The sequence below is a fragment of the Haplochromis burtoni genome, unplaced genomic scaffold (genome assembly GCF_018398535.1).
Source record: "Haplochromis burtoni strain Fernald_Lab_line unplaced genomic scaffold, NCSU_Asbu1 Contig_151, whole genome shotgun sequence".
In the NCBI taxonomy this organism is placed as follows: domain Eukaryota; kingdom Metazoa; phylum Chordata; class Actinopteri; order Cichliformes; family Cichlidae; genus Haplochromis; species Haplochromis burtoni.
In genome coordinates, this window is record NW_024582512.1 from 1,126,919 (window position 1) to 1,153,365 (window position 26,447).

At 40.1% G+C, this 26,447-nt stretch overlaps 2 protein-coding genes across 3 annotated transcripts; one reads left to right on the plus strand and one right to left on the minus strand.

Moving 5' to 3' along the window:
• Nucleotides 1-636: 636 nt before the first annotated feature.
• paqr3b (progestin and adipoQ receptor family member IIIb) lies at nt 637-7,646 on the minus strand. Its single transcript, XM_005931873.3, has 6 exons — nt 7,450-7,646; nt 7,091-7,253; nt 5,652-5,807; nt 5,331-5,528; nt 5,089-5,179; nt 637-2,969 (listed from the first exon to the last, which is right to left on the minus strand). Exons 1-6 carry the CDS (start codon nt 7,644-7,646, stop codon nt 2,827-2,829), a joined length of 948 nt encoding a protein of 315 aa, XP_005931935.1. The 3' UTR covers nt 637-2,826.
• On the plus strand, nt 7,612-26,419 carry LOC102303155 (anthrax toxin receptor 2). Of its 2 annotated transcripts, none has more exons than XM_042224788.1 (17): nt 7,612-7,717; nt 12,919-12,990; nt 14,285-14,356; nt 14,460-14,541; nt 14,664-14,768; nt 15,515-15,583; nt 16,666-16,746; nt 16,839-16,899; nt 18,740-18,835; nt 19,588-19,657; nt 22,073-22,151; nt 22,342-22,437; nt 23,698-23,748; nt 24,641-24,736; nt 24,861-25,034; nt 25,115-25,195; nt 25,929-26,419. In XM_042224788.1, exons 3-17 carry the CDS (start codon nt 14,292-14,294, stop codon nt 25,965-25,967), a joined length of 1,245 nt encoding a protein of 414 aa, XP_042080722.1. In that variant the 5' UTR covers nt 7,612-7,717; nt 12,919-12,990; nt 14,285-14,291; the 3' UTR covers nt 25,968-26,419. The 2 variants fall into 2 exon arrangements, with proteins under 2 accessions (XP_042080722.1, XP_005931937.1); XM_005931875.3 differs by lacking the exon at nt 7,612-7,717 and adding an exon at nt 10,502-10,845.
• Nucleotides 26,420-26,447: the final 28 nt, after the last annotated feature.

Below are 26,447 nucleotides of genomic sequence, written 5' to 3' on the forward strand. Positions count from 1 at the left end.
ACTGTTGCCTGGTCTGATGAGTCTTGATTTGTCCTGTAGCATTTAGATAGTAGGGTGACAATTTGGTATAAACAACAACATCGATGCATGGCTTGTATCAACCCTTCAGGCTGCAGTGGTGTGGAGGATATTTTTTGACACGCTTTTGGTCCCTTAGTACCAACTCAGCATCATTTAAACACCACACCTGAGTATTGTTCCTGACCATCTCCATCCCTTTATAAACACAGTGAGCCCATCTGCTGATGTGTCATGCAACAAGGAATGAGGATTTATGCTGATGCTGTGAGGATGAGACATGACTTCTGACCAGGCAGTTCTCATCACGATGCCCATGTATTTAACAAGAACATACTTTTCAAGCTGCCAACTGACGTGAATCACTTACATTGTGAGCTTTATCTGTGGAGGCTGTGAATAGAGAGAAATAGGCACAAAAACCGAGATTTAATCCACATTTTCCACTGAACTCTGCATCATAAATGAGAAGCATTTGAATCAATGCTGCCTACTACTGGTTTTTATGAGACCTGCAGCTTCCTCGGAAACCAAAATGAGCTAATCTTGCACCTCTCTTAAATCACATCAACCTGCTTGGATTTTTAAGCAACTGAAGCACAGAAACTCACAAACAACTGATTTCCCAGCACTTTATTCATTCATTTATTCATTTAAAAATATCTTTTCACATAGGCACTGAAATAAATATTTCACATTGCAGTAGTCAGTGCCACCGCAGTAACATACAAAACACACAAAGGAAAAACACAACCAAACAGCAGTCCAAGCAGATCAAGCATTTAATGCCAAAATAAAGACACTTAAAAAAAAAAAACAGAGTGCTTTTGAGTGCTGCCGTCATGACTGCAGCAGTAAGTGCTCTGAAAAGAAAGAAAGAAAACCACACTGGCCTTGGAGTGTAACAGTTTGATCATTTTGTCCTAGTTTAGGCTCAATTGTGGACCCACAGATTGTAGAAGTGCCATTACAGTACAAACAGATAATAAGGCAAACCTGATTGAATAATGCAAAAACAATACAAACCACCAAAAACATATAACTGTCCAAAAGTACATTAATTTGAAAAACAAAAGGAAACTGACACACATCAAACTGGCCTTGTTAAAGCAACGAGGTGGCGGTTATCAGTATTTTTTCCTCACATTGTTGCGAGAAGCTTCATGATAAAAGGACTGATGGCTGATAACAGATATCTGCTACAGTTGACTGACCTCCCGGGCTCATCACTGAGTGTTATGTTAAGTGCTACTGCTCACAGCAAACTGTGAATTCATAGTCACACGTACCGCTGCTAAAGCGTCATTTCCTCAAAATTAACTATGAAGGAAGAGATCTCGTTTCCTCTCGTCAGACTCATATCAGCCACCACATTAAAACTCCTGTGAGTTGTGGCTGATCTGTTTTACAATAGGGCACAATATCAAAACTGGAAGCGTGCCAGTAGAGATAAATGCACTATCCTATAATTTGATCAAACAATTGCAATAAGTAGACAACCACAGGTCACTTAGCACCTCTCTGATGAGCTGTGCTGAGTGAGGTGAACTGTAAGTAAGCTACAGCAGGACGACTGAAATCAGACTCCCAAATTATGTAAGATGAGACTGAAGACTAAAAAATATATACCCATCATCTCAATGATAAAAATGAGTTTAGCATTAAGATTAGTCTGTTTCTCTCAGCTGATAACAACGGCTTTGATTTTATATACTGGCTTTGCAACTTTGCAGCATTTAAAGTATTTTTTCCCAACATATGTGTTCAAATATAAAAAAAAATACTGCAAGTACTGAGTGACTGTTTCTACCAAAGAGAGGTAACTCGCAGTACCCAAACAGTAACGTTCAGCTCCCTTGGGTTTTTCTGTCATTCCCACTTCTTAATCAAGACATTTCACACAGAACCAACAACAAAACAAGGCAAAAAATAAACAAAATTAAAATAAATAATTCTTCCCACAGACTAAGAAGTAAGATTCAAAGGATTCAAAATACCTATTGATATTTTTTACCAACACTTCTGTACAAAAACTACAATCATAAACAACCATGAGAAAATGCTTTTACCACCCAAATATTTTCTACGAATACAAAAAAATACAGTTTCATGCATTGATCTAATAGAGCTCACTGTTTTCTGTGCTTTAGGGGCTGAGTTAGTGTGGCCGACCACATCTAACATCAGCTCACAGTCCTTAGGGAGCAAACACAATCCCAGCACCAACCTCCACCTCCAGTGGCTCTGCTAAGCCGTGGGATGCAGGTACCCTCTCGGCATATTTATATATGCCTGATTATTAAAAAACCCCAAAGTGTTCAATCCCTCCAGCAGAGGTTTAGAACCAATTTCAAGCTGAATTTAAGATGTTCTGGGGACACCTGGTGGCCAAACATCTTACTGACATGCTATATGTTTGTGTCAATCGGTCAGCTGTCTGTAATCACATCCGCTCATTCTCCTTTAATGCATGCAGTGGCTGACATGATGTGTTCATCCATTTTATTTTATTTTGGACAGTTAAATTACAGTGAAGGGTGTCAGACATATTTCTTACTGAGGCTGTGCTGCTGCTCTAATCCCTAATGTGGACTTCAGATTGGGAAGATAATCTGCGAGTGGTACGCACAGGTGAGTTAAACGGTGTGACAGAGGGCGTACGACAAAGAAGCCCCTTTATTTCTACCGCGGGTACTCAGAAGTACCTTGTCGTTAGGTTGACAAGGTAGAGGTCACAAAAATACGGTTCTTCTTATTATTGTGTTGTTTTTAGGTAGCTTTACATTGCAGTTACATGATGAATTTCACTTAGCTCCTGGTGGTCTGCGCTGGGCAGGACTGGCTGTGTCTAAAGTGCATGATGTACACAGCCGTCTGATGCCACCAGTAAAACATAGCCACCACAAGTATGTGCCACACCTGGTGGCTGGCACCCAGGTAGTTCAGCTGGCCTGGAAAAAGAAAAAATAAAGTGTAAATATAATGCATTTATTAATTCTCATAATGTAGAACTGTTGTTGAAAGAAGTTCAATCGTTTAAAGGAAAAACATATAACAGATGGATGGATGGATGGATGGGACGCGTACTCTGTAGCGGTCAGAGAGTTTAATGGCTTCATCGTACTGTAAAATGAAATGTCTGGTGTGTCGTTGTCATGGCGGTGCATACAGTACCCTCTTAATCATTAATATTTCTGTTTCCACATAAATTCACCATTTCCTGTTTAAGTTCATTAAGCAGTTTATTTGACTGGTAAATGGACTGATCCCTATACAGCTCTTTTCTGCTGAAAGCACTTTATATTTAGCATTTCAGAATCAGAATCCTTTATTAGTCCCAGAGGAAATGATGTGGTCCCAGCTGCTCCAAGAAAGTAAGAACAGTAACTAACTCAACTAAATTAAAAAATACAATATATTACAAAGTTACAAAATAGCTTTAATTATAAATATCCCAGTTTATATATATATATACACAAATTTAAAAACATATGGTTGAATTGATGTGCCTTTCTTATCATATTGGCTGCCCAGAACAGACTCGTAGAAAATCCAGAGCATTGCCCGACAATTTTGGCCTCTAGTGGGAACTTTTTTCCCTCCATACATTGTGTTTTGTATAATCCACATGAAGATCAAACCATTCTTTTCAAAGACAGAGCGGTGAAGTTTAACAGACCATGTGTCTAGAATTATGAACATGATCTGAAGAGGCCTGCACACTGCGAGATCCCAGCAATCTTCTTCAGCAAACTTTATTGTACGCCACACTGCCTGATACCCGCTCGGGTCTGTCATGGTAAAACAAATAAGTTTCTGCTGCAACAAACCCGATTTCCTTCTTTGCTGGAATTGCAAACATTTTGTTTTACACTTACATTTACGTTCCTCCACTCCACTTAAGTTTGTACCAGTCTGTGTCCGTTGATCAGGGTGTCATTTCCTGTCCTACTGGTTAGTTTGTCGACCCAGATCTAGCAGCAGTCACACTGTGACATGTCATCTTACATTCCTGATACTCCCAGCTTACTTCCTCAAATGCTTTTTTTTTAACTGTAGGTCTCAAGACCATTAAGGTCAACTTCAGTACTCTGTCACTCTCAAAGCAACTTCACTCTTTTAAAGCTGCTTATTTCATCATGTATCATGAAAATGGTTCCTAATGTGAACGGGCATCGGCACATAGGTGTGGTAAGGATAACAGCTGAGTAGCTTTCATTGTAATTTTCCACTTCTGATCATGCTTTGTGAATCGTGTGAGTTATGGCTAAGAGACAAAGTAGGGAGATCTACGGCCTGAGAAGCCTCAGAGCAGGAACTTCATACCCAGAATGATGATGATAACAGTTTAACTGATGGAGAAGGGTCAGATCAGCTCCTTTTCATATGAAAATGAACCCGACTCGTTCACTGGATTGCCAGATAGAGAAGTGTGATTCATCACTCCAGAGAACACGTTTCCACTGCTCAAGAGTCCAGTTTTTGCGTAACTTGCACCACTGCATGTGATGCTATGCATTGCGATTGGTGATGTAAGGCTCACCATGAAAACCCTTTCAGTGAAGCTCTATACGCTCGGCTCTTGAGCTCATCCGAATGTCACGTGAAGTTTGAAGGTCTGTAGCGATTGACTCTGCAGAAAGTTGGAAACCTCTCCACAGTATGCACCTCAGCATCAACTGACCCCACTCTGTTAATTTACGTAGCTATAACGCTATCACTTCATGGCTGAGTTGCTGTTTTTTCCACTGGCTTCCACTTTGTACTCCTAACAGTTTACTGTAGAATTTTTAATAGTGAGAAAATTTCACGACAGGACTTTTTCCACAGTTGGCATCCTATCAGGTTACCTGGCCAGAGCATCCCATTCTTTCACAAATGTTTGTAGAAGCAGTCTGCATGCCTAGGTGCTTGCTTTTATACACCTGTGGCAATAGAAATGATTGGAACGCCTGAATACAATGATTTGGATGGGTGAATGCATACTTGAAAAGTTGATATCAAAATCGTTCACTCTGTAAAGCCAAAAGCAAACAGACACAAATGCTGCCGCAGACAAGCAAAACTCACCAGGAAAATATCGCTCAGGGATTTTGGTGACGTAGAACAGGAAGGCAGAACCAGCAATCAAGTACATTATTATAACTCGAGGCAGAAACAGCTGAAACAGAGACAGGAAAGATTTATTGTACACAGGGAAAATCCTCATTTCTGGGTTAAAACCATAGTAACAGCATCACAGCAGAAACGGCTTGTAATAAAGCTTTAAAACGATACAGCGAACATACAGCGCACAAGCTTTGTTTCCTGACCTGCACAACATCGGAGGTGAAACCACCATTGAGCCAGACCCAGTGGCAGGCAGGAATCGTGCCAACACCTGCCACGCAACAGAAGATTGACATCCGTATCCAACGCCAGTCATTGCTGAGGTAACGAGGGTGGACCTGAGCGCTGAAGACGGCCAGGATCAGGGACAGCACTGTCAGCAGGTAGACCTGCCGCCAAAACTGCAACCACGGGAAGTAACAGACAATATAAAACACAGCGCAATATGAGCCTGAGGATCTCCAGTTTCATATCTTAAAGGAAAAGGAATTAGCCAGCAACCTGATACTAATGTTTGTGCTTACAGCATTACAATAGAAAGCGTAGAAGATCCCAGGTACATAGCAGCCCAGGATGCCAACAGAAATGCCTGCATAGTCCAACGCCAGCCAGCGGCGGCAAGTCTTCTCCGATCGATGACACGAGAACAGGTGATACCCCACTGAACACAGCATGCAAACCTGAGAGGGAAGCACACAGCACCAGATGCAAACGTTTTTCGACAATTTCTTTACGCATAGAGCATTTTTATGCATCCATCAAGCTAATCACATTTGTGACTACACGAAAAACTTTGTGTTCCTTTACCACATGGGTACATTATACCTACATAAGAATCACACTGACTAGTTATTCACTATATTAAAAGATTTCAAACCATTTGCGAGTGAAACTTACAACATAAACAAATACACAGCTAAAATGTCAAAATCCGCTATCTGTCAACAGGAACTCTAAACTTCACAGCTACTTCTATCTACACACCTGGGAAGGTGGCAGTGACCTGAGTGCACCTGTAGCAAGAAACATGAAACCTATGTTAATAGGTTTGTTCAGTCATGCAATTGCACAAAGCTACCCTGATAAAATAAAACTGCTTCACAAACAATATCTGGAAACAGAAACATCTCATGCCAGCTAAAAGATTCATTACAAAAAAAAATGCACAATAAGAAAAGAATCATGAGAAAACATTCATGAGAAAGTGCTTTATTTTTGCACAGAGAAGTGTACAGCTGCCTGATTAATGCACTGTCTGGACATGCCCTCACAGGAATTAAGATGGATTTTTGCCAAGTTTTGACTCCCTGCACAACCTTTGCCCTGGTGGGTGGTGTCACCGTTTGCATTCATACTTGTGCACTGACGACGAGTGAAGCTGAGTGTTATACTTGAAGCAAATAAATAGTGAACAGCCCTCTCTTTAACTAAATGCAGGAAAGAGAAAAGACTTTAGAATCAGCTTGGGCCATAGACTGCTGATCAGGGAGCAACAATGGCAAAGAATGCCATGAGGATGACATGCAGAGGATTGGCATGACAGAGTAGGATGCTAACGAGACGGATTCAGGTGATCAGCCATAAGGAGCAGCTCAAACCTGTAGTTTTAGTCGTTTACTATACAAACAATGACAAAAAGCAATTGAACAACTTCAATCTCTATGCAAATATGAGGCAATCAAACTACTAGCAGGCTACTAGTTTACACAGCACTCTCTTTCATATACATTTTGCTTAATGCTACAATCTGAATGACATGTGCATTTATCCTGTTTTTATGGTATTTTTATTCCTATTTTCAACATTATTTAATTATGTCATTTATTGATCTATGGTTATGACTGGAGGGATGATTATTTTTAAATCAAGAAAGTGATTTGTAATTTTGCAGCGACGAAACAAATCATTAAAACCAGCTCACAGGAAGCTCAAAAACCATCTTGCATACATACACACAACTTACCTGGAAACAGAAGAGTCCTATAGCGTAGATGACATAGTCCTCTCTGTTGGCTCCAGAAGCTGGCAGGACAGACAAGAGGTCGTTGACTCCCAGAGAGAAGAACAGCAGGAAACCCAAAAGGTGGCTCCAGATATTCACCGTCTCATTGGACAGAATAAAAATACTGCAAAAGAAATGTGCAGGATGTTTGCATGTGCATGGTTTATGTGCAAATGTATGGATATAATCACTCAATTTTCCCTCTTCTGGTCTGTAATGCTATATATTTATATCTACAGTTGGGCAACTCAAAGAAAGATAAATAACAGTAAAGGCCAGAGGTGAAATGCATAAGCTTGATTTTGCAGTATTCCCAGTACCTTTTCAGGCAGAGTTTGGAGGGCAGGTGAGCCCTGTAGCCGTCTGTGATGTAGGGGTTTTCCTTCAGGAAGAGGGGTATTTGTTCGTAAGTGTACAGTCGTATCCTTTGGGGTATCAGCACCGGCCAGTGCTGATAACTGCCCAGCTCTATGTAGTGGGCAGTCTTCAGCAGCTTCTGGGGCATCTTCAGCAGCATCTTGCTCGGGGCTCCTCTGGCGGTGTAAGGCAAGCTGAGGGAGGCTAAGGCTGCATATGGAAAAAGGAAAGGTAGGATTTATAAGGGAGTGTGCTAGGATGGTAAAACAAGTCCTCTATCTGAAATCAGTGCTGACATTATGTTATATCTACAGGATCAGGGTTACCGCCGTTTGTGTGTGTGTATTCATCTATTCCCTAACCCTACCTCCTTAAAAGCTCTCAAATCTCACCACCACCAGCACCACATTCTCAGTTAAGTCCACAGGCTCTCCGCATAGCTTTCCCTTTTAAATAAACCCCTTAAAACAGCAAACTAAACACACTAGCGTGCCCGACTCGCACGTCAATCGGTTTGTTATTGTTGGGCCATGCTAGCTAATGCGCACGCTAGTCCGCTAAAGTGATGTGAAACGGGGTTACAGAACTCACCATTAGTCCCACTCCGACTTTCGATGTCCCCGTTCACACAGTTCAGCCATATCTGGATGGCTTTTAACCTGACACGTCAGTAATAATGTTACATTTTAGTGAACAGACACACTACCCGCAAAACCTGTCTTTCTTCTTTTGACGTTGATGGTAAACAATGAAACGGCACAATGCTGCCACCAACTGGTGGCTGCGGAGAATTTCACCCTGCGGTGTTTTATTAAACTTGAAATGAAAACAACAACAACAACAACAGCAACGATGATGATGATGATGATAATAATAATTTATGGAAATGTATCCTAATTACTGATGTAGGTTAATTAAGGCCTTGTTCTCTACAAAGGAATGCATTTCAAACTGCATCTTTTATTTTAGCGGTTTGAACACTTCCCAAGAGGCATCACGCCCAAGCATTGGTGGACCATTTAATTATAATGCGGCTTGTTTATTTATTAAGTTTGACTGGTGACCACACCTAAAAAATACTGACTTTTTGCTTTCACTGAGACTGTTGCACATTGTTTAAGTCTTACCAGCATCCCACGAGAAAAAAAACAAACAAACCAAAAACTACAGCAGTTATTTTCATTTTCTCAGATCTACAATTCTTACCCATGTTTGTAAATTGTCAAACATAATGCCTGAACGTGACAAATCCTTTAGCAGCTGCTTTAAGTTGTTTAAAAATTGTGAAATATTAAAGCAAATAGCTGTTTTGCAATGTTGATATCTATTTGCTACAGAGCCAAAATCTCCAAGAAAGTGGTCTTGAGCAAGCCATGATCTTGAACGAAATAAGAAAATTAATGGATGGTCTTGAGCCTCCAGCCTTTCTGAAGGTCTTTTAGTCTTTCTTTGGAGATTGGATGCTTTTTCTTAATCTACTGCCACTCCAGAGCTCAGACTTCAACATTATTGAAGCACTGCAGGATCATTTTGCTAGAGATCAGAATACAAGGCAGAAAACATCCAAAGAAGAAGCTGTGGAAGTCCTTCTGAAGCCTAAAGAACTATTCCTGAACTACAAGAAAGCGAAAGAGAGTTCAGGCTGTGTAGGAAAATAAAGGTGACCATACCAAATATTGACCGTTCAAGCTCATAAGAATTGTACAAACTCTGATTTTGCCTTTTATTACTGTATTTCAGTTTACCGTATGCTTGCATGTGTTTCGATAAGTCACTTCTTCTTTTTTCCCATTTCCAAGAAAAATGGGAAATAGATGATGGCTCGAGATTTTAGAAAATTTGGGGTCTCCACTATAACTTGAAACAATAAATAAAATCCAGTTTGAGTTGGTATTATCGGAGTATTGTCAGTAGGAGCATCTAACATCCAGAGCCCTGCTGTCTCCTCTTCCAACCACACCCACATAAAAAATAATAAAATACAAAAACATGGACCATGATCATGACCCAAACAGCCATCAGAAGAGAATAGATTCCTCTTCGCTGACGCAGTGACTTTGGTATGTTATTAGAGTTGCATTGTCATGACTTCATCCTCTTGAAAGTTGACACTTAGCCACAGGCTGTGAGGACATCCCTACAGAGAGTGCAATGACACATGATTACAGCACTCGCTCACAAAAGAACTCCAGGAATGAATTAAAAATGTTTTTAGTCTCCAAGATTAAAGCTCCTGGGGGGCTGGTGTTAAAGACTATAAAAGTTTATATATACTGTGTTGGAAAACAAAGTCTCCGTGTGTCGCTGAGCAAAGGTGGGGACTTAATTTCAGCACTTGGAAGGAAGATGCAAGTGTTCATGCAAAACAACAAATCAACCCTGCGCACCGAGGGCGTTGTGTTTGCATTTTCAATTGTTTCCATCTGGAAGAGATTTACAAGAGCACGATGCACTTGTTTGAGACACGAAGCATAAAGTTCATCTCATGAAAGGGTGATTTATGAGTCAGTTAGACCTGTATTACAACAAGACACGCCATTACCGATTACTCTTTTTTGCTAAATCTTGAAGCGATTTAAGTAGGAAGAAGAAGAGACTCGAGTTTATATAGTAGAAAAGGCTCCTAAAACAAGCTCAGCCGAATGTAATGTTTCAAAATATGTTCTTTTTTACTCATATCAATGTAAAAACGTCTCAAATACCCCAAACAGGAAGATCACTGAAGTTATCTTCAAAATAAAAGTTGTTAAAAAGTTTATCAGGAAAATGTTTTTGTGAATAAATATTTTTACACAACCGTCCTCTTTTGCCTACTCACCCTTTCTTTATTAGTGTCTAAATATGTAATGCAAAATAACTTCAACATGCTATCTCTTAGCGTCCCTATAAACTCTTAATTAATTAATAACATATAAGCCATTTTTGTTAAAGCCCCCCGAATAAGGAATCCCGGAAGTGCAGAGGGCGGAAGCTCTCGTCTCGTCTCATTGGCAGTAGTTTGACAGCGTCACTGTGAGCAGCTGTGCGCCCTGCCCACTTTATTTCATGTTCAGCATGCAGCTTCAAGGGGAAAATACCAAATGCCCTCTCACACCACTGATTCAACATGTGAGCAGGGATGAAACTGTGAAGATTAGAGACTATCCTTAACCACACTGACTGGTTTTATTTTTATTTTATTTGTGTTTTCCAATTCCCAAACACGTTGTTGATATGTAGCCTGAAGCACAGGTTATGGATCGCATGTGGATATGCTGCAAAATCCTACTCCTTGCAATTGTTTGTGTGAGTTCGTCATCTCTGGAAGAAGAGGACGCTTCTTGCGATGGGGCGTTTGATATTTATTTTGTTTTAGACCGGTGAGTTATGAAGGCTAGCCTGTTTTACCCGTGCATTAATTCATTAATTAATTAAATACTTGCTACCCCAGGGCAGAGACTTACTCAGTCCTCTCCATGTATGGCTATGTTTAGTTCCTCCTCTGCTAGACTGCAGGAGTGACCACAAAGTTCACTCTTATTATGCTGTTAGTCCCAACAGCGACAGATCAACCTGCTCCCCGCTTATTCTGTGTGTCTGCATGCACCAGCAGAATAAACGGACCCTTCACCTCTTCTGTTTATTCTGCCGCTTGCAAATGTAGTAACCTTTGGAAAACATGATGTAGTCAAATTCTGTCACAGATCTCTTTGTTTTTACATTTTATCCTTGCATCGGACTGTATTATTGTCGTGAATGTTAAAAGTACAGTGTTGTGCGAATGTCTCGAGCCACCCCTCATTTTTCTTACAGTTTTCCTACTAGTTTTGAGCAGTAGATCTCCAGGCTTTCTGAAGGTCTTTCGGAGTTTCTCTTTGGACACTGGCTACTTTTTCACTCATTTTCAGTCCCATCCTTGTACATGTCTAGTTTTCGGAGGGATGTGTTTTTTTGTTTGTTTGTTAAGCCACTTAACACTGATCTCAAGCATAAAGGGGGATCTAACTGAAGGGATGAACAAGACAGCCTAAAACAGAGCCACTTTTACTACTTTGTTACTAGCAACCTGTTGCAAAAAGATAATTTCCGTCTCTTTCTTTATCCGATTCTACAAAAAAATGCAGCAATAAGGTGATTCCCAAATAACTTTTAACAAAAAACTTGACATACTTCAGTTCGGTGTGCAGTGTGTCTTTAAAAAATAACTAGATAAGAGGAGGCTTAAAAGCTATCCAGCAGACGAACAGTATCTGAAAGTCGTATCTTTAAGGAACAGGAAATAATCCAGCAAAGTCCTGATACAGAACCTGAGAGACAACCCTTCAGTCAGTGGATCTACTGTTCACTGAAGCCCCATCAGAAATGATCTCAGTGGAAGAGTGGCTAACAAGAAGGCATTCTTAACGAAGGGAAAGAGAGGAAAAAAAAGGCTGAGGTATGCAGAATTATGCAAGAACTATACTGAAAATCAGTAGCAACAGGTCTTATAGAGTGATGAATCTAAACTTTTGGTTCAAATTTTTGTCTGTATATACAGAGGAGGTCAGGTGAGAGGCACAACACAGAGTGTCTACAGCCATCTGTAAAAGTCGACGTAGTCTCTGTCATGGTTTGGAGCTGCATTGCAGCTTGTGGTGTTGGAGATCTTTCCAAAATTGATTGAATTATGAACAAAGAAAAACACCATCAGATTTTGAGCGACCACAAAATGCCACCTAGAAAGCATCTTATCAGCAACAGCTTCACTTTTCAGCATGACAAAGATCCCAAACACATAGCCAGTGCAGTAGAATTATACCTGGACAGAGGAAAACACAGTGTAACAGTATAAGCCATGGATTGGCCTCCCCAGAGCCTGGACCTCAACATTATTCAAGCAGCGTGGAATCATCTTCACAGAGAACAGAACAGAAGGCAGCCAACATCCAAAGAAGAGCTTTAAATGCTCTTTAAAGAAGCCTGGAGAACTAATCCTGAAGACTACTTCAAGAAATGATAAGACAGCCTGACTAAGAACAACTCAGGCTGTGTTTTAGAATAAAGATGGTCACACTAAATATCGACTTCAAGTTTGTTAGAACTGCGTTTTATACTGTATTGAAACATTTTCCTAGTAGAATATACAGAAAAGAGCAATGGTGCAAAGACTTGCACAATAATAGATTTCTATTAACTGTATTTTTATTTCTGTTTGTAATTCATATGTTTATGGAGTAAAATACTACACAAAATGCAGAATCAAACTATATATGTGTCTTATGCAGAAAATATAAAGCACATAAATAATTTCTGATTTATTGATTAATTGATGGAGCTCCCCAAGTGTTTTCCTATAACTCTAGTGCAGTTGTGAATCCTTGGTAATAAAGCTAAATAATGCTAAATGAAGTGATATTTTAGCACATTGTTTGGGTACATTTGATTTTTCACTCGGCCGCTGCCTGTTTTTGCAGGTCAGGCAGCGTGTGGGGACACTGGGATGAGATCTATGGATTTGTGGAGCAGCTCACCAGGAGGTTTGTTAGGTGAGTAGCTGTTTTCTGCCAGTATTAATAGCAAATGAATTAATATCTCCTCATTCTCTGTATAAAAACTTACAGAAAATAGTAAAAAAAAACTTAATGTAGAACATTTAAAGGAAGCTTTCGAGTGCCCTTCAAGCACATACAAGAAGTTGAACAGAGGAAACAGAGTCAGTGGTTCAAACAGTAGTGGCTAGCAGAAACTAGGGCATGCCTATTTCAGGCACTAGACATCACACAAGGCAACCAACTGCTCCAAAACCCCTCTGGGCAATAGCACTGAGGGTGTGTGTGATATCTTTAAGTTTAATAGCAGACTGCTAAATATAAGAACCAAACATGCAGCAGATGTTGAAGGTGGTGCCAACCACAACCGGCAGTCCTGTCCCCCTTTCACAGTAGAACAAGGCACAGGGATAATGGCTCACTTCCCCATCTCAAAACTCTCCCATGTTATTAACATTTATTAACTGATGTTTTTTTTGTATCAACCAGCTGCACCACTGTGGCACAAACCGCTTTCCCCGTCTGTCATCATAGCATAACGTGGTCCCGGAGACATCTACTGTAGCACAAAATAGTTTGTGTACTTTGGCAGGTGTTTAAATCAGAGTCGGTGTGGACAGATTTCATCAACACAGGCTACATGAAGCTTCGCAGCTGCAAAACTTAGCGTGCGTAATGGTAAATTGTCTGGTTTGTCATTGGGACCGTTGTGCGTTCTTCGTCTTGCCGAAGACCAGTTTTGCGTGTAAAGGGCTAACCCTGTCATCAGTGAAACACCTGCTCTGACACTTGATTAGTAAAAAGATGGCAAACCCACGAGTACTGAAGCTGCTGAAAAATCTTTTCTCCTCCTCTCTCCACCAGTCATCCAATAAACTCAAACTGCTACCCCGTTTCATTATATAGTATTGTCAAAGAAGGGTGTGGTGAGACAACTCGTTGGCCTTGTGGCTGGTGTGCAAGTCCCTGTTTTGTTAACTAATGTCACGGATTGATATTAATGCGAGACTCTGTGTCTGCTTTGTCACCATCTTTGTGGTTTATAAAGTGACTCAATGCCGTTTTAATTGACTGTTAAATTTTTGTTTGACAGCATGTGTATCATGTGTCACTGCATGATAGCATGTGAGCATACAAAATGTAAGAAAGTGCTTGCACTGATACCGATGTGTTTTTATTTTAAGCAAGACTGGAATGCATAATCATGATATGATGCAAAATGACGCCAATATGTGCTAACATGTAATATACATTTGTGTATTCACAAAGTGTGTTTGTGTATGTGTTCCAGCCCCAGGATGAGGGTTTCTTATATCGTCTTTTCAGCTAGAGCTGTTGTAATTCTCCCACTAACTGGAGACAGGTATATATTTCCCTTTTCCTTATAATCCTTCTCCTCCGCTTCACTCAGACAGTAAATCTTTCTTTCTTTTCCTTTTTTTGAAATTGAATTGCTTTTGTTTCAGATCTAAGATAGATGAAGGCCTGGAGAAGCTGAGCCAAATCACACCTGCCGGTGAAACGTTCATGCACGAAGGTTTGAAAGCGGTACGCGCTCCTTTCTAGTATTGCAACTTCCTGCCATGCATTGTTTTCCTTACAGATGCTTCCTTTCATTGTTGTTTGTTATTTTGGGGCTTTTTTATTTAAATAATCTGTATTTTTGGCAGGTATCACAGCAAATGAAGTCACAAACTTCACCATCATCCAGTATTATCATAGTTCTTACTGATGGCAAGCTGGACATCTACCCATATGAACTGAGTGTACAAGAGGTAACACACACACACACACACACACACACACACACACACACACACACACACACACACACACACACTAATGGCTTAGTGGAAGATGCTGTAAATGAGGAGCTGGATGAAATTTGAGAACCATATTATGTTGAAGGTCATGATGAGCATCCTGTTAAATTTTTCCTGACAATACCAAATGTTCTTTCACGCAGGAAGGATTTGAAGACACTTGATGGGCTGTTTTTGTGCTATATCATGTCAAAATGTGGGTTGTGAGCATATAGCACAGTTTGTGAGTGCAGTGAAATCCTTTGGGGCTGGGGTTGTGTCAGGAAGGGCATCCGGTAAAAAAAAAAAAAAAAGCCATATCAGATATGCAGAGCCATCCTCTGTGGTGGGGACCCCCCCTTGCGAATAAGGGAGTAGCCTAAAGCAGCTTTGATAGCATGGCTGTTTGAAGAAACACACAAATTCACATACTTCTCATACCCTCTTCTCTGTTTTACTCTGTTACAAATCTCAACCAAAGAAAAGTTGAAAGGCTCAGTTTGTTCCGTTTGTATCGTGTTGCATGAACCGGACAAGCTGCTGCTGGCTGGACAAACAAAACTGTTTGCTGTGAAATCTTAATCGTAATTTAAAATATACAGCATTTGCTGCGGCTGAGCTGTAACAATAAAAAACACTACTCTGATGTTTTATAAGTCACATGGATTCACTGTATGTCTGTAGAATCATGGCTTAAGTTTTCCTTTTGTGATTCCCAGGCTATGAAAGCCAGAGAGTTTGGAGCCAGAGTGTACTGTATCGGGGTCATGGACTTTGACCATAGCCAGGTAGGTGTGGGGGCTTCATTTTCTACCTCTTCCATACAGCACTGGGAAAAGAGAACACTCTCAAGGCCTTGATACTGTTGCTGATATTGTTTCTTGTTTAAACACATTTTATTTGTCTTTCTGAGTAAATATACGTGTCAGTGTGCGAAAGCTTCAGCGGGCTGTTGTTTCTGGCCCAGATTTATCGACACACCTCGACCCCTTTTGCTTATCTGTTCGTGTCAATCCAAAAACCTCCAAAGGGCTGAACAGCAAGCAGCTGTCAGGGATTTGTAGTTTGTGGTTCATGATACATTTGTTCTTGTAAAAAACCCCAAAAAACACTGAATACATTTTCTCAGGCAGCTTATGTGAAGTTATTATTTGTTGGGATAGGCTGTGATTTCTTCCTGTGCAAGTATTGAGCGGTTGAAAGAGACGATTGTGGTGGAAAAGAAAAAGCAGGAAATCTTATGCAGCCGCAAACTCTTCTACTGACTGCAGTGACTGTAAGCAATACAAAGGGGGGAGGAAAGCTGCTGTTCTTTTGTGGGTTTTTTCGTGCTAATAAGATTTACAGTCCAATGCAAAATCTATAATTACATTTGCTGAGAATCATAAAATGATCTAAACAATATTTCAATTAATGTGGCATCTGTTGCTGAACATCCCCAGCCCTGTTTATTTCTGGTTGATGTTTCAGCAGTCTGAATGACATTCTTAATTTGTGGAACATGAACTAATACATATTTAAAGTGCTTAAGTTTACATAACATATGATCTGTAATGTCTTCAGCAGTCAGAGGGCATGGCTGATTTTCTGCCCGCTGACTGACCGACGATCTGTGGTCTAAAGGAGGAAGTAATTACATCATTCTCTAATTGAATAAGGCCAGGAAAACTTCCTGTTCTGCGATCGTTAAAGCAGCAGATGAAAGCTTCAGCCAGCTCCCCAAAGCTTTAATCTCCTAGTAGCAGACTTTGCCTCCCTAAATGCCCAAGCACAAGCCAAAAACCTCCCTGAGAAGCAGAAAGACATGAGAACAGAAATTTGAAATGCTTTTTGTATCAGTAATCTTTTGCTGTTTCCACTTTGGCCACAGCTTGCTGAAATAGCCGACGGCAGAGAGCAAGTCTTTCCAGTTGTGTCCGGCTTTCATGCTCTCAAAGACATGGTGAACTCGGTGAGGTCACGCTCCATGACATGCAGTAACGTTCACGTGCAGGCTGTGGCATGGCGAGCTTATGCAGAGTCCTGTATCTCTGTATCTCACAGGTCCTGAAGAAAACTTGCTCTGAGGTTTTCACAATTGAGCCACTGAGTGTTTGTGTGAATGGTAAGTTTAATCAAAGTAGTCTTAATGTCTTAAAACTTCATGTAATTTTATCATGTAATTTTGAACAGGTGTTTGTGGTTTCGTAATGATGAAACCCAATGAGTTTGTTATTTTTGTCCAAACACACACACCATATATATAATATATATATAATATATATTATATATATATATATTATATATATATTATATATATTATAATATATAAATATATATATTGTATATATATATATGTATATATATGTATATAAATATATATATATATATATGTATCATAATAATCTGACAATACTATAATATTATAAATATATAAATATTATATATATGGAATAATAAAGGAAAAATAACAAAGTCTACAACAGTAGGATCTTTAATCTTACATTACTTAACAACCTCAGTTAAAAATGATAGTCCAGAAACCACTGCGGGTCACAGCACATGTAGACCGAAGGGTGGCCCGTGGCGTACCATGCAACAGACGAGCTTCTGAATTGTTCCTTTTATATCACATCACTGGTTGGGTGCAGGTGCTTACTAGGATGCGCTATGGGAAGAAGGCAAGCTGAAGGAGACAGTGTGATGCTTTGGGCAATGTTCTGTGTGTAAACCTTTGGTTCAGCCATGAAGATGTTACTTTCACACATAGCACCTAGCTAAGCATTGTTGCAGGCTCTTGCCTTTTTCAGCAGGATAATGTGCCCAACCACAAAGCAAAACTGGTTTCAAGAATAGTTTAAGGAGAACAACGAGTTCAGGTGTTGACTTGGCCTCCAAATTCCCAAGATCTCAATCCATTCGAGCAATCTGTGCTGGACAAACAAGTCTGATCCATGAAGGCCCCCCCTCGCAACTTACAGGACTTAAAGGATCGGCTGCTAACATCTACATGCCAGATACTACAGCACACTTTCAGAGATTGGCATCTATGGCTCAACAGGTCAAGGCTGTTTTTGCAGCAAAAGGGGGAACATCACATTGTTAGGCAGGTGGTCGTAAAGTTAAGCCTGATGGGTGTATATATAAGCTGGGAGCTAGGTAAACAACAAGGCACAGGAGGGAGCAGAAAAGCAGGGAGCCGACAGTCACAAAGGAGGGAAAAGAAGCAAGAGTACAACTTGAATGAGACACAAGAGAAAACATATTTTTTAAAGTGAAATGAGAAATAACCAAAAGGCACAGAAAGAACAAAAAACAAGAAGAGGGAGGACAAAAAGCATTACAGCATAGACAGCACAGAGGGAGGCAAAACAGGGAAACACTGAAGGAACTCAGCAGGCATTAAAAACACACAAATACTCAAGCACCTTTACTATGAAGCAACTTCAACATACCCAGGATCTTTTTCCATGATCTGGAGTCACTCACGTGATCAGTAGTCTGGCTAAGCATCCACACAAATGTGTTTATCATCTCATTTCACCAATCACAAACATGGACAGGTCTGCTTGCAACACCAATTTCACTGATTTAAAAAAAAAAAAGATTATTAATGGAGAATTACTTTGTCAGTAGGCACTGGATAAAAGCATATCTTGGTAAGAAGTGAACTTCCTTCACTGTCAACCTGGATAATAACAAATCCAACTTAGTTTTCGTGGTAGTACCGCTCTTTGGAACCTGAAGTGAACAAAATAACAAAATCTTAAGGAAAATGTTCCAAGAATAATAATGAAACCAGAAGACTCAAGAAAGAAATCCAGGACCCAGGATGTGGCTGAAAGCATCGCCTCACAGAGTCACTTTACTTTGATCACAATGTTTCATGTTTAATAATTATTGTTTTTCTTTGCTGCCATTCAAGTGCACTGTCAGAGTAATGTGATCTACCTGATGTTTCCCAGAGTCTTTCAACGTGGTCCTGAGGGGAAGTGGCTTCAGCGGATCCAAAAGGATGGACAATGTACTGTGTTCCCTCACCATCAATCAAGTGACCCACAGTCAGTAAAGTACACACACTTATGATTCACACACCTGATGCATAGCTAGCATTTAGATGCCAATGCTAAGGATTCAGTCTTTGCATTGCTAAAGAAGTGAAACAGTATCACAGGTTCACTGCACGCTGATACTGTAAAGCACTCGAGGATTAAAGTGAAATTCTGAAGTGAAAATGTGGTATAGTGTGCAGATCTCTGAGGGCTGCAGTGGAAAATCAGAGTCATGACGTCCAGAAGCAAACAGTGGCTGCTATTTATTGACTTCAGTTGGAGAACAGAGGAGATATTATGAGAGCAGAGTGCTCGTGAGCAGAGGGAGGGACGAGGAGGGAGATGATCTGTCTCATTAGTCCATTACCAGATCAATGGCACAGGGTGGAGTTACTGAGAGGACATGAGGAGATAACACAAAGCTGTATCTGGATCTCTTGTGTTTACTTCTTTTTGCAGTCGAATTACAAATTTAAAATTGAATTTATTCAGTCAGTCTGTCACAGAAAACAGCCAAACAGCTTAATGCTTCTTCTGTTTGTAGCGTCTCTCAACCTGTGTACATACCAAAGAAGTTGCACAATAACATTAAGATTAATGAATTTTTTTCTAATTTTCCATATGTAAAATTAAACAATGAATTAAATGATGTGTCTCTGCTACAAGAAACCAAAGCAGCTAATTGAAGTAGAAAAGTACGGACCTTTTTCCTCCACCTGTGTGGGCTTGCAGAGTTCATCTTTGCCTCCTCTTCCTTTCAGTTGAAAAGCCAACAGTAGTGAGAGATGGGTATCTGCTCTGTCCAGCCGTTCGTCTAGAAGAGGTCGGACAGTAAGTCAACGCACACATGAGCACGAACACAGAGTGTGTGTAACAAAAAACGGTAATTGCCTTAAAAAGCCAAGAAAGAAAAATCCTTCTCTGGGTGTTGTTTCATATGATGTGTACCTCAGAGTTTCTCTGAAAGCAGCTTGATTTTGACTTTTAATTAAAAAGAAGAGAAACTGTCATCAAAAGTGCCATATCAGGAAAATAATTTAAGGGGGAACTGGGAGGGTTTTTTAGTTTCCTTCTTTATTAGATTTATTTATATGTTTTTTTCTGGTTATATGCGATTTAAATAAACAGAGGCTTTTCAGGCAGTTTTTCCTGCACTTATCTCTGTGTGTGTCGCAGCCTGACGCAGAGGCCCAAATACAGGATGCAGAGGCACAGAAAATAAACAAATACTGAATCTTTAAGAGAAACTCTGAGTTGGAACGGTAAGAAAAGACTAAACAGGATTCCAAAATAGGGCATGAGAAGCACAGGGAAGAGAAGGTGGGCAGACAGATCATCTGATAACTGACGAGGGGAAAGGCAAGACTACACACACACACACACACACACACACACACACACACACACACACACACACACACACACGAGATTAAAGAAAATATGAATGACACTGACGACTGAATGTAACAATGAAAACAAGGATATCTTAAGAAATAAAAAAAACACTGGGGCAGGAGGAAAATCAACAGATACAAACATGATAGTATGACATCACAGAGAGTGGATAGAGCTAAAGTGTTTGATAGAAAGCAAAGGGGGCTAAAATAACTTGTTTCTGTTATATGATGAACTATGAGGCAGCACAAAAGGTCCCGTATTAGATAAATAACAATTATTTTGTATTTTGAAACATGCAAAGCTATAATGTAGAAAAGTCCCAGGATTATAAATATGGTTCTACACATGAACACTAACATGTGTTCATAAACTTGTGCATGTCACCTCAAGGCACTTTAAATGGTAAGAACAAGACTTACAGTACATCCTTAATTTTTGCATTCATTTAATTAATGTAATTAAGAAGGGTAAGTAGCAGTCAGGTGATAATCAAATGCACTTGATTAACTGATTATTAGTAAGTCTGACCACCTCTAGAAGTTCTGCAAGTTTGCTAGTCTGAAGGTGTGTGTCAACACAAAGGTCAAAATCCTGAGATGAGCGGATGTCCCAGTATATTCACCCCAATGTCAGACTGTGCAATAATGACAGCTCAGTTAGAAAAAGACTAAGCGATTGGGGCTCGTTGCCAGGAGAAATGCCTTTGTCTACAATAACAACATGCCAGCTCTGCTTAGGTTAGCAAAGTTGCATCTGGACAAACCACAAGATTTCTGGAAGAATGTGCTTTGGACAGATGAGACCAAAGTGGAGATGTTTGGCTGTAATGCGCAGAACCACGTCTGGCGAAAATCAAACACAGCATATCAGCACAAACACCTCTTACTCACTGTCAAGCAAGGATAGTGGTGGAGGAGTGATGGTTTGGGCACTGGACCATGGCATCTTGCAGTCACTGAGTCAACCATTAACTCCTCGTTATACCAGAACATTCCAGAGTCAACGTTAAAGCCGTCTGTCCAAGAGCTAAAGCTCGGCTGAAATTGGGTCAATGATTGCAAGCAAAGCAGCAAAAGAAAAAGCTCAAGGTGTTCAGACTTGAGTGGCATGCTGTGTTAAGAACACTGTGCTTAAACAAATGCCCCCAAAACTTTAAATGAAGCAATGTTGTAAAGAAGTGTGGGTCAGAATTCCTCCACAACAATGTGAGAGACCGATAACATTATACAGATAAGAATTTGTCATTGCTGCTAAAAGTGGTTGTACAAATGTTTGTTGTATAAAGAATCATGACGTGTACTTAGTTTTTTACAAGACTGTAGTTCATCAGCATTTCTTCATCTGACTGATGTTGAGATTTGTTCTCTGAAAATGCAAACAGGCACAATGTTTACAGTAAAACTGTGTCAAAGTGTTGGATGGACAGAAGCCAGGCTGACCAGCGTGGCTTTTAAAGAGTGAGTGGTTGATTTGACTTCCACACTTCAAACAGTCAATCCCTCTCTCTCTCTACTTCTCCTCCTCAGCCCTCACAGCTGGAAAAGTCTCAGTTGGGTTGAACATGAAGTTAAAAAAGCATTTGCAAAAGCAAACAACCTTTAGAAATAAGGGAGTCTGGTCAAAACTTGATAAGAATATGAATGATGGTGACTCCCTATTGCAGCAACTCCTGGTTCTTTATAATAATTTGATGATTTAACACTATAATTATATTTAAATCAATCCATTTGAGACTACCCCACACACGTTTTACTATGATTCTAACTGTAAAAGTGCCAATAGTGTCACACTGAGCTCTGAACAGGGACTAGATCTCATGATGTGTTCTGTGATTCTGTTTATTCACAGATCAGTTGAAGTGCTGGTCAGCTTAAACCATGGAAAGTCCTACATCTACAGTCCCATGAGCATCTATGCCACAACATGTGTGAGTAACATTAATTCTGTATAACACGAACAGTTTTGAAGGAGTTACCTGCATGTATGATGTCACACTGCCCTCTGTTATTTAATTTAGATACAACACTTTTTTGTGTAGGTACAGGAGAGCATACTGACGTAACTGTGATAGATTACAGAATAAGATCAAATAATGTTGTGTTGTGTGCTTTCTGCAGTCAGATGGGACCTGGGTGCTCTGGTTCCTGTTGGCTTTGTTGCTGTTGCTGGGCCTGGGTTTGCTCTGGTGGTTCTGGCCTCTCTGCTGCACCGTGGTGAGCTTTGTCCTTGTGCATTTTTGTACAACAAAACTCATTTTGAAGGCAGTCGTTTTAAAAGCAGCATATAAAAAAAGAAATACAGAAGGACACAGGAACTAGTAAATGTAGTGAGGTGTTGGAGTCGGATACTGCAATTATGAATTGTTGTGGAATTGAATGTCCAATGAATGTAAAGTGAAAGGCACCAGTTTGAAATGGGGCCGTGTGCACTATAACCATACATGTTATTATTTGGTGCACTGAATAAGCTTAAAGCTCATTTGCATCTGCAGTCCCTCGGCAGGTTAAATGCAAAAGATCACAGCGATGAGATGTCGCATAAAGAGTAAATCACAAAACACACGTTTCGTATGTTTTGGCCATAAGCACCAAACACAAATAAACAGACATCAGTGTTAACAAGTCTGTCAATGTCCTGGGTCATGTGACCCAGTATTCTGAGTTTCTTGATGTTTTTGTTATTCTTTTCAGCCTAGTTTCATTTCAGTTTTTCTAGTTACAGTCTGTCATGCCTAGGTTACAGTTTTAGTTCATGATTTATCAAGCTCCCCATCTGTCTCATCCCTGTGTGAAGTTTTCTGTGTCAGATTGTCATGTTAAGTCTTCGTGTGTTTATCTGTCATGTTTCATGTCCAAGTTTTCTTTGTTTGTCAAGTTCGAGTCAAGTCTGGGACTCGTTATGTTTCCCGTTTTATTTTGAAAGAGCCTTGTGTTTTTTGTTTATTGTATTTACTTTCACGTCCCCTGTCCTGTCATTATGTTAATTGTTGTCAGCTGTTTTCCCCATGTGACTCTTCCCTTGATCATTCCTTATGTCTATTTAGTCTGTGTGTTTCCGCTCAGTCAGTGTCAGATCGTCTGTTATCCTCACCTCATGTTTTCATAGTTTCTGTTATTGTGCCACTGTGTTTCACAGCCTGCCTAGTTACTCTGTGTTCATAGTTTTTTCATGGTTCTTTCACAGAGTGTCATAGTCTTTTTAGTTTACACAGTGTTCTTAGTCTCCTTAGTTTTCCCAGTTTCAGTGTTCCCTAGTGTTTTTGTCATGCCATCAGCCACAATAAAGGCTCGCTTTATTTTTGGAAACCTAGTTCTGTCTCCACCGTGTCTGCTCGTGGGTCTACCTCATCTTCACACCGGCGCACCCCGCCGTGACAAAGTCTGCAAATCTTTCAGCAGATACTTCAGTCTGCTTTCTGTCAAAGATATATGTCATTATTGTTTTGTATAAGATTTATGTTTCGTTTCTCGCAGGTCATCAGAGACCCCCCTCCCTCTCGCCCCCCTCCTCCCCCCCCTGTGATTGTGAGTACTCCACTGACTGTTTTTTTTAAAGCCATATTTTCTTTTTCCAAGGACTTCATATCACTGAAGGGACGCTTTGATTTTTTTACCACCCGTTGCCATTTTGGCAGTAAAAGCAGTGAGAAAATCCAATTTTGGGCAAATACAGAAGGAGCGTAGGTGGAGCTGGGGAGAAGGAGCCGACAGAAGTGGTTTGGTGGCAGATTTTATTCATCGAGCATGAGTCAGAAGGCAAAGTTCCCTCATTGTAAAATAAATAAATTAAAAAATGCAGTTATGTTTTTGCATGACAAATATCCCACCACTGCAGCTGAACCTTTGGTGTAAATCCACTGGATCTATAGATTATAGACTGATCAGCAACACAAAACCTTTCTCTCTGTTTTTAATTGCTTGATTTAAAAAAAATGGAAGTACTTATTACAACGAAGCTTTTATGCTTATTACATAAAAGTCTTCAGGCTCTCTTTGTGGATAAGCATCTACTGACTACATTCATGTACTTCATCGAATCCAATCATTTCCAATCATGGTGGCATAAATGTTTTCCTGTGTGAATTTTGAGAAGAAATGTATCATGCGGGTAGATTCCAAGTCCAAACTTAGAGTTATTATCAAAAAAATTATATTATCTCGTATGTACTCAAAATTTCAAGTTATTTTCTCAAACGTCTGAGTAATTCTGAGTTATTAAGGCGAAATTTCAAGATACTAACCTAAAATTTTGTCTCATGGTCGGCAGTTTTTTTTTCCCCAGTGGCTACACTGTTGCTCTTTAGCTCAATATAAAGTATTTAGCAAAGGAATGTTTTAGAATAGTAGTACTATATAATTTTGTATTTTGAATATAATAAAACTTTATTCAAATATTTTAAAAAACTTTGTGTTTAAGGAGCCAGAAGAAGACCCTTTGCCCAAACACAGGTGGCCTACAGTGGATGCTTCATACTACGGCGGCAGGGGTGCTGGAGGCATCAAACGCATGGAGGTAAATTTAAAAAAAAAAAAAAAAAGGTTTTACTGCTAAGCTTTTGTTGTTGATTTGCTAATGTTGCTATAGTGAAGATGCAGTAATGTTAGCTGTCTCAGTCAGTTGTGCCCACATGTTGCAGGTGCGCTGGGGCCAGAAGGGGTCCACAGAGGAGGGATCCCGGCTAGAGAAGGCCAGAAATGCTGTGGTCACTATGCCAGAGGAAGTGGAGGAGCCCATCATTCCTCGACCCCCACCAAGGCCTCCTCCGGTTTACAACCCCTCATCGCACTCCAAATGGTACACCCCCATCAAGGTGAGATAACGATCTCTTTAATATTTAGGTCCTTTGTAAGTTGCCTGTTTTGTAATGTTTTTGAATGTCTTTGCCTTCAGGGACGTATTGATGCGCTGCTGGCGTTACTGAGAAGACAATATGACAGAGTGGCAATCATGAGGCCAACACCTCAGGACAAGGCAAGAAATATCAGCAGCATTATTACAAAAGCTTACGAGAAACACTGCTATCAATTCAGCATGTTATCATATAAAAAAAAATCTCATTACATCCAGCTGGACTGTCACCAGTCTGAGATTTGCCAAAAGTATTCAACCATCAAATTGGTTAGATCAGTGATCCACCCTCTTGATCCCCCAGTGATTTGATTAGATAACAGATAATAATAATATAGTGCCAATCTTGCTGTTTTTTGTTTTTGTGCACAACAGATAGATAACAGCTTGCTGTATCAACTCGCTTGTTATAAATAACAGTTTAAATGCCAACGCCTCCAGAGTGTGTCATGAAACAGCGCACATGAGCTACAGGCTGCTTAATGGTTTAGTTTAAGTCTTATTTTGAGACTTCACGTGGATTTACTGTATCGATCCTCCGTCAGCTGAGCTGCTGGGAGAGCTAGAAGCAACTTGGGCCTTTTCATCATAAATTTTGGGGGCTTTGAGTTCACGGTTTTAAAAACCTCCCAGTGGGCTCAGAGCTTAATAATGGATGTGTTATGAAAGGTTTATTGTAGAGTATTCCACTTTATTTTAAAGCAGTTTTTGTCTTTAGTGGTGCATCAAGGCTTGGGTGGGATAAATAAGTTGTGCTTTTTTACAGCATGTTGAATTTAAAATCACTTTACATTCCCACTTGACTGCGGTTAAATGTTTAAATCGGACTATGGCGTGTCTCCTTTGTTTTCTCCAGGGCCGCTGCATCAACTTCACCAGAGTTCAGAATCACTGATGTTCAAACACGAGGCTCAGTTTTCCCGTTTTCATGCCAGTTTTGCCAAAGATGACAAACATGTGCGATCCAACATGAAGAATTACTTTGTATTGTAAATAAACCTCTTTATGTACATTGTGGTGTCACAGTTGGCTCTCTTTTTACCGTGGTAACCTATGCTGAGCACATAACCGGGTCAGAAGCTGGTTATGTTCCAAGTCATTGTTAGAAATTGACCGGAAGTGCTTCGTTTTCACAAAACCTGTTATTTACATTATGCTGTAAGTGTGATATAGAGTCTCTGCATGTATGCAACCTGCTGAGCCTCATTTCACAAACAGCTCCAAATGAAGCACAGCAGCACAAGCTGTGTGCCTGACATTGTCACCAGAATTTGTATTCGGCTGCAGAAATTTTTCTTAAATGTTTTGTCCTTAAATGCTGCAAGGTGTTCGTACAACACTAAAATTAAAGCTACTAGAACACAAATTGATTAAC

Bases quoted from the DNA above. Each gene is read 5' to 3' on its own strand.
- paqr3b (XM_005931873.3), bottom strand. From the start codon at position 7,646: ATGCTGCTGAAGATGCCCCAGAAGCTGCTGAAGACTGCCCACTACATA. The intron at 7,254-7,449 runs GTACTGGGAATA...TTTCTTTTGCAG, and splicing joins TCCAAACTCTGCCTGAAAAG to TATTTTTATTCTGTCCAATG. The intron at 5,808-7,090 runs GTAAGTTGTGTG...CTTCCCTCTCAG, and splicing joins TAGGACTCTTCTGTTTCCAG to GTTTGCATGCTGTGTTCAGT.
- LOC102303155 (XM_005931875.3), top strand. From the start codon at position 10,721: ATGGATCGCATGTGGATATGCTGCAAAATCCTACTCCTTGCAATTGTT. The intron at 18,836-19,587 runs GTCAGTAAAGTA...TCTTCCTTTCAG, and splicing joins CATCAATCAAGTGACCCACA to TTGAAAAGCCAACAGTAGTG. The intron at 19,658-22,072 runs GTAAGTCAACGC...GTTTATTCACAG, and splicing joins CGTCTAGAAGAGGTCGGACA to ATCAGTTGAAGTGCTGGTCA.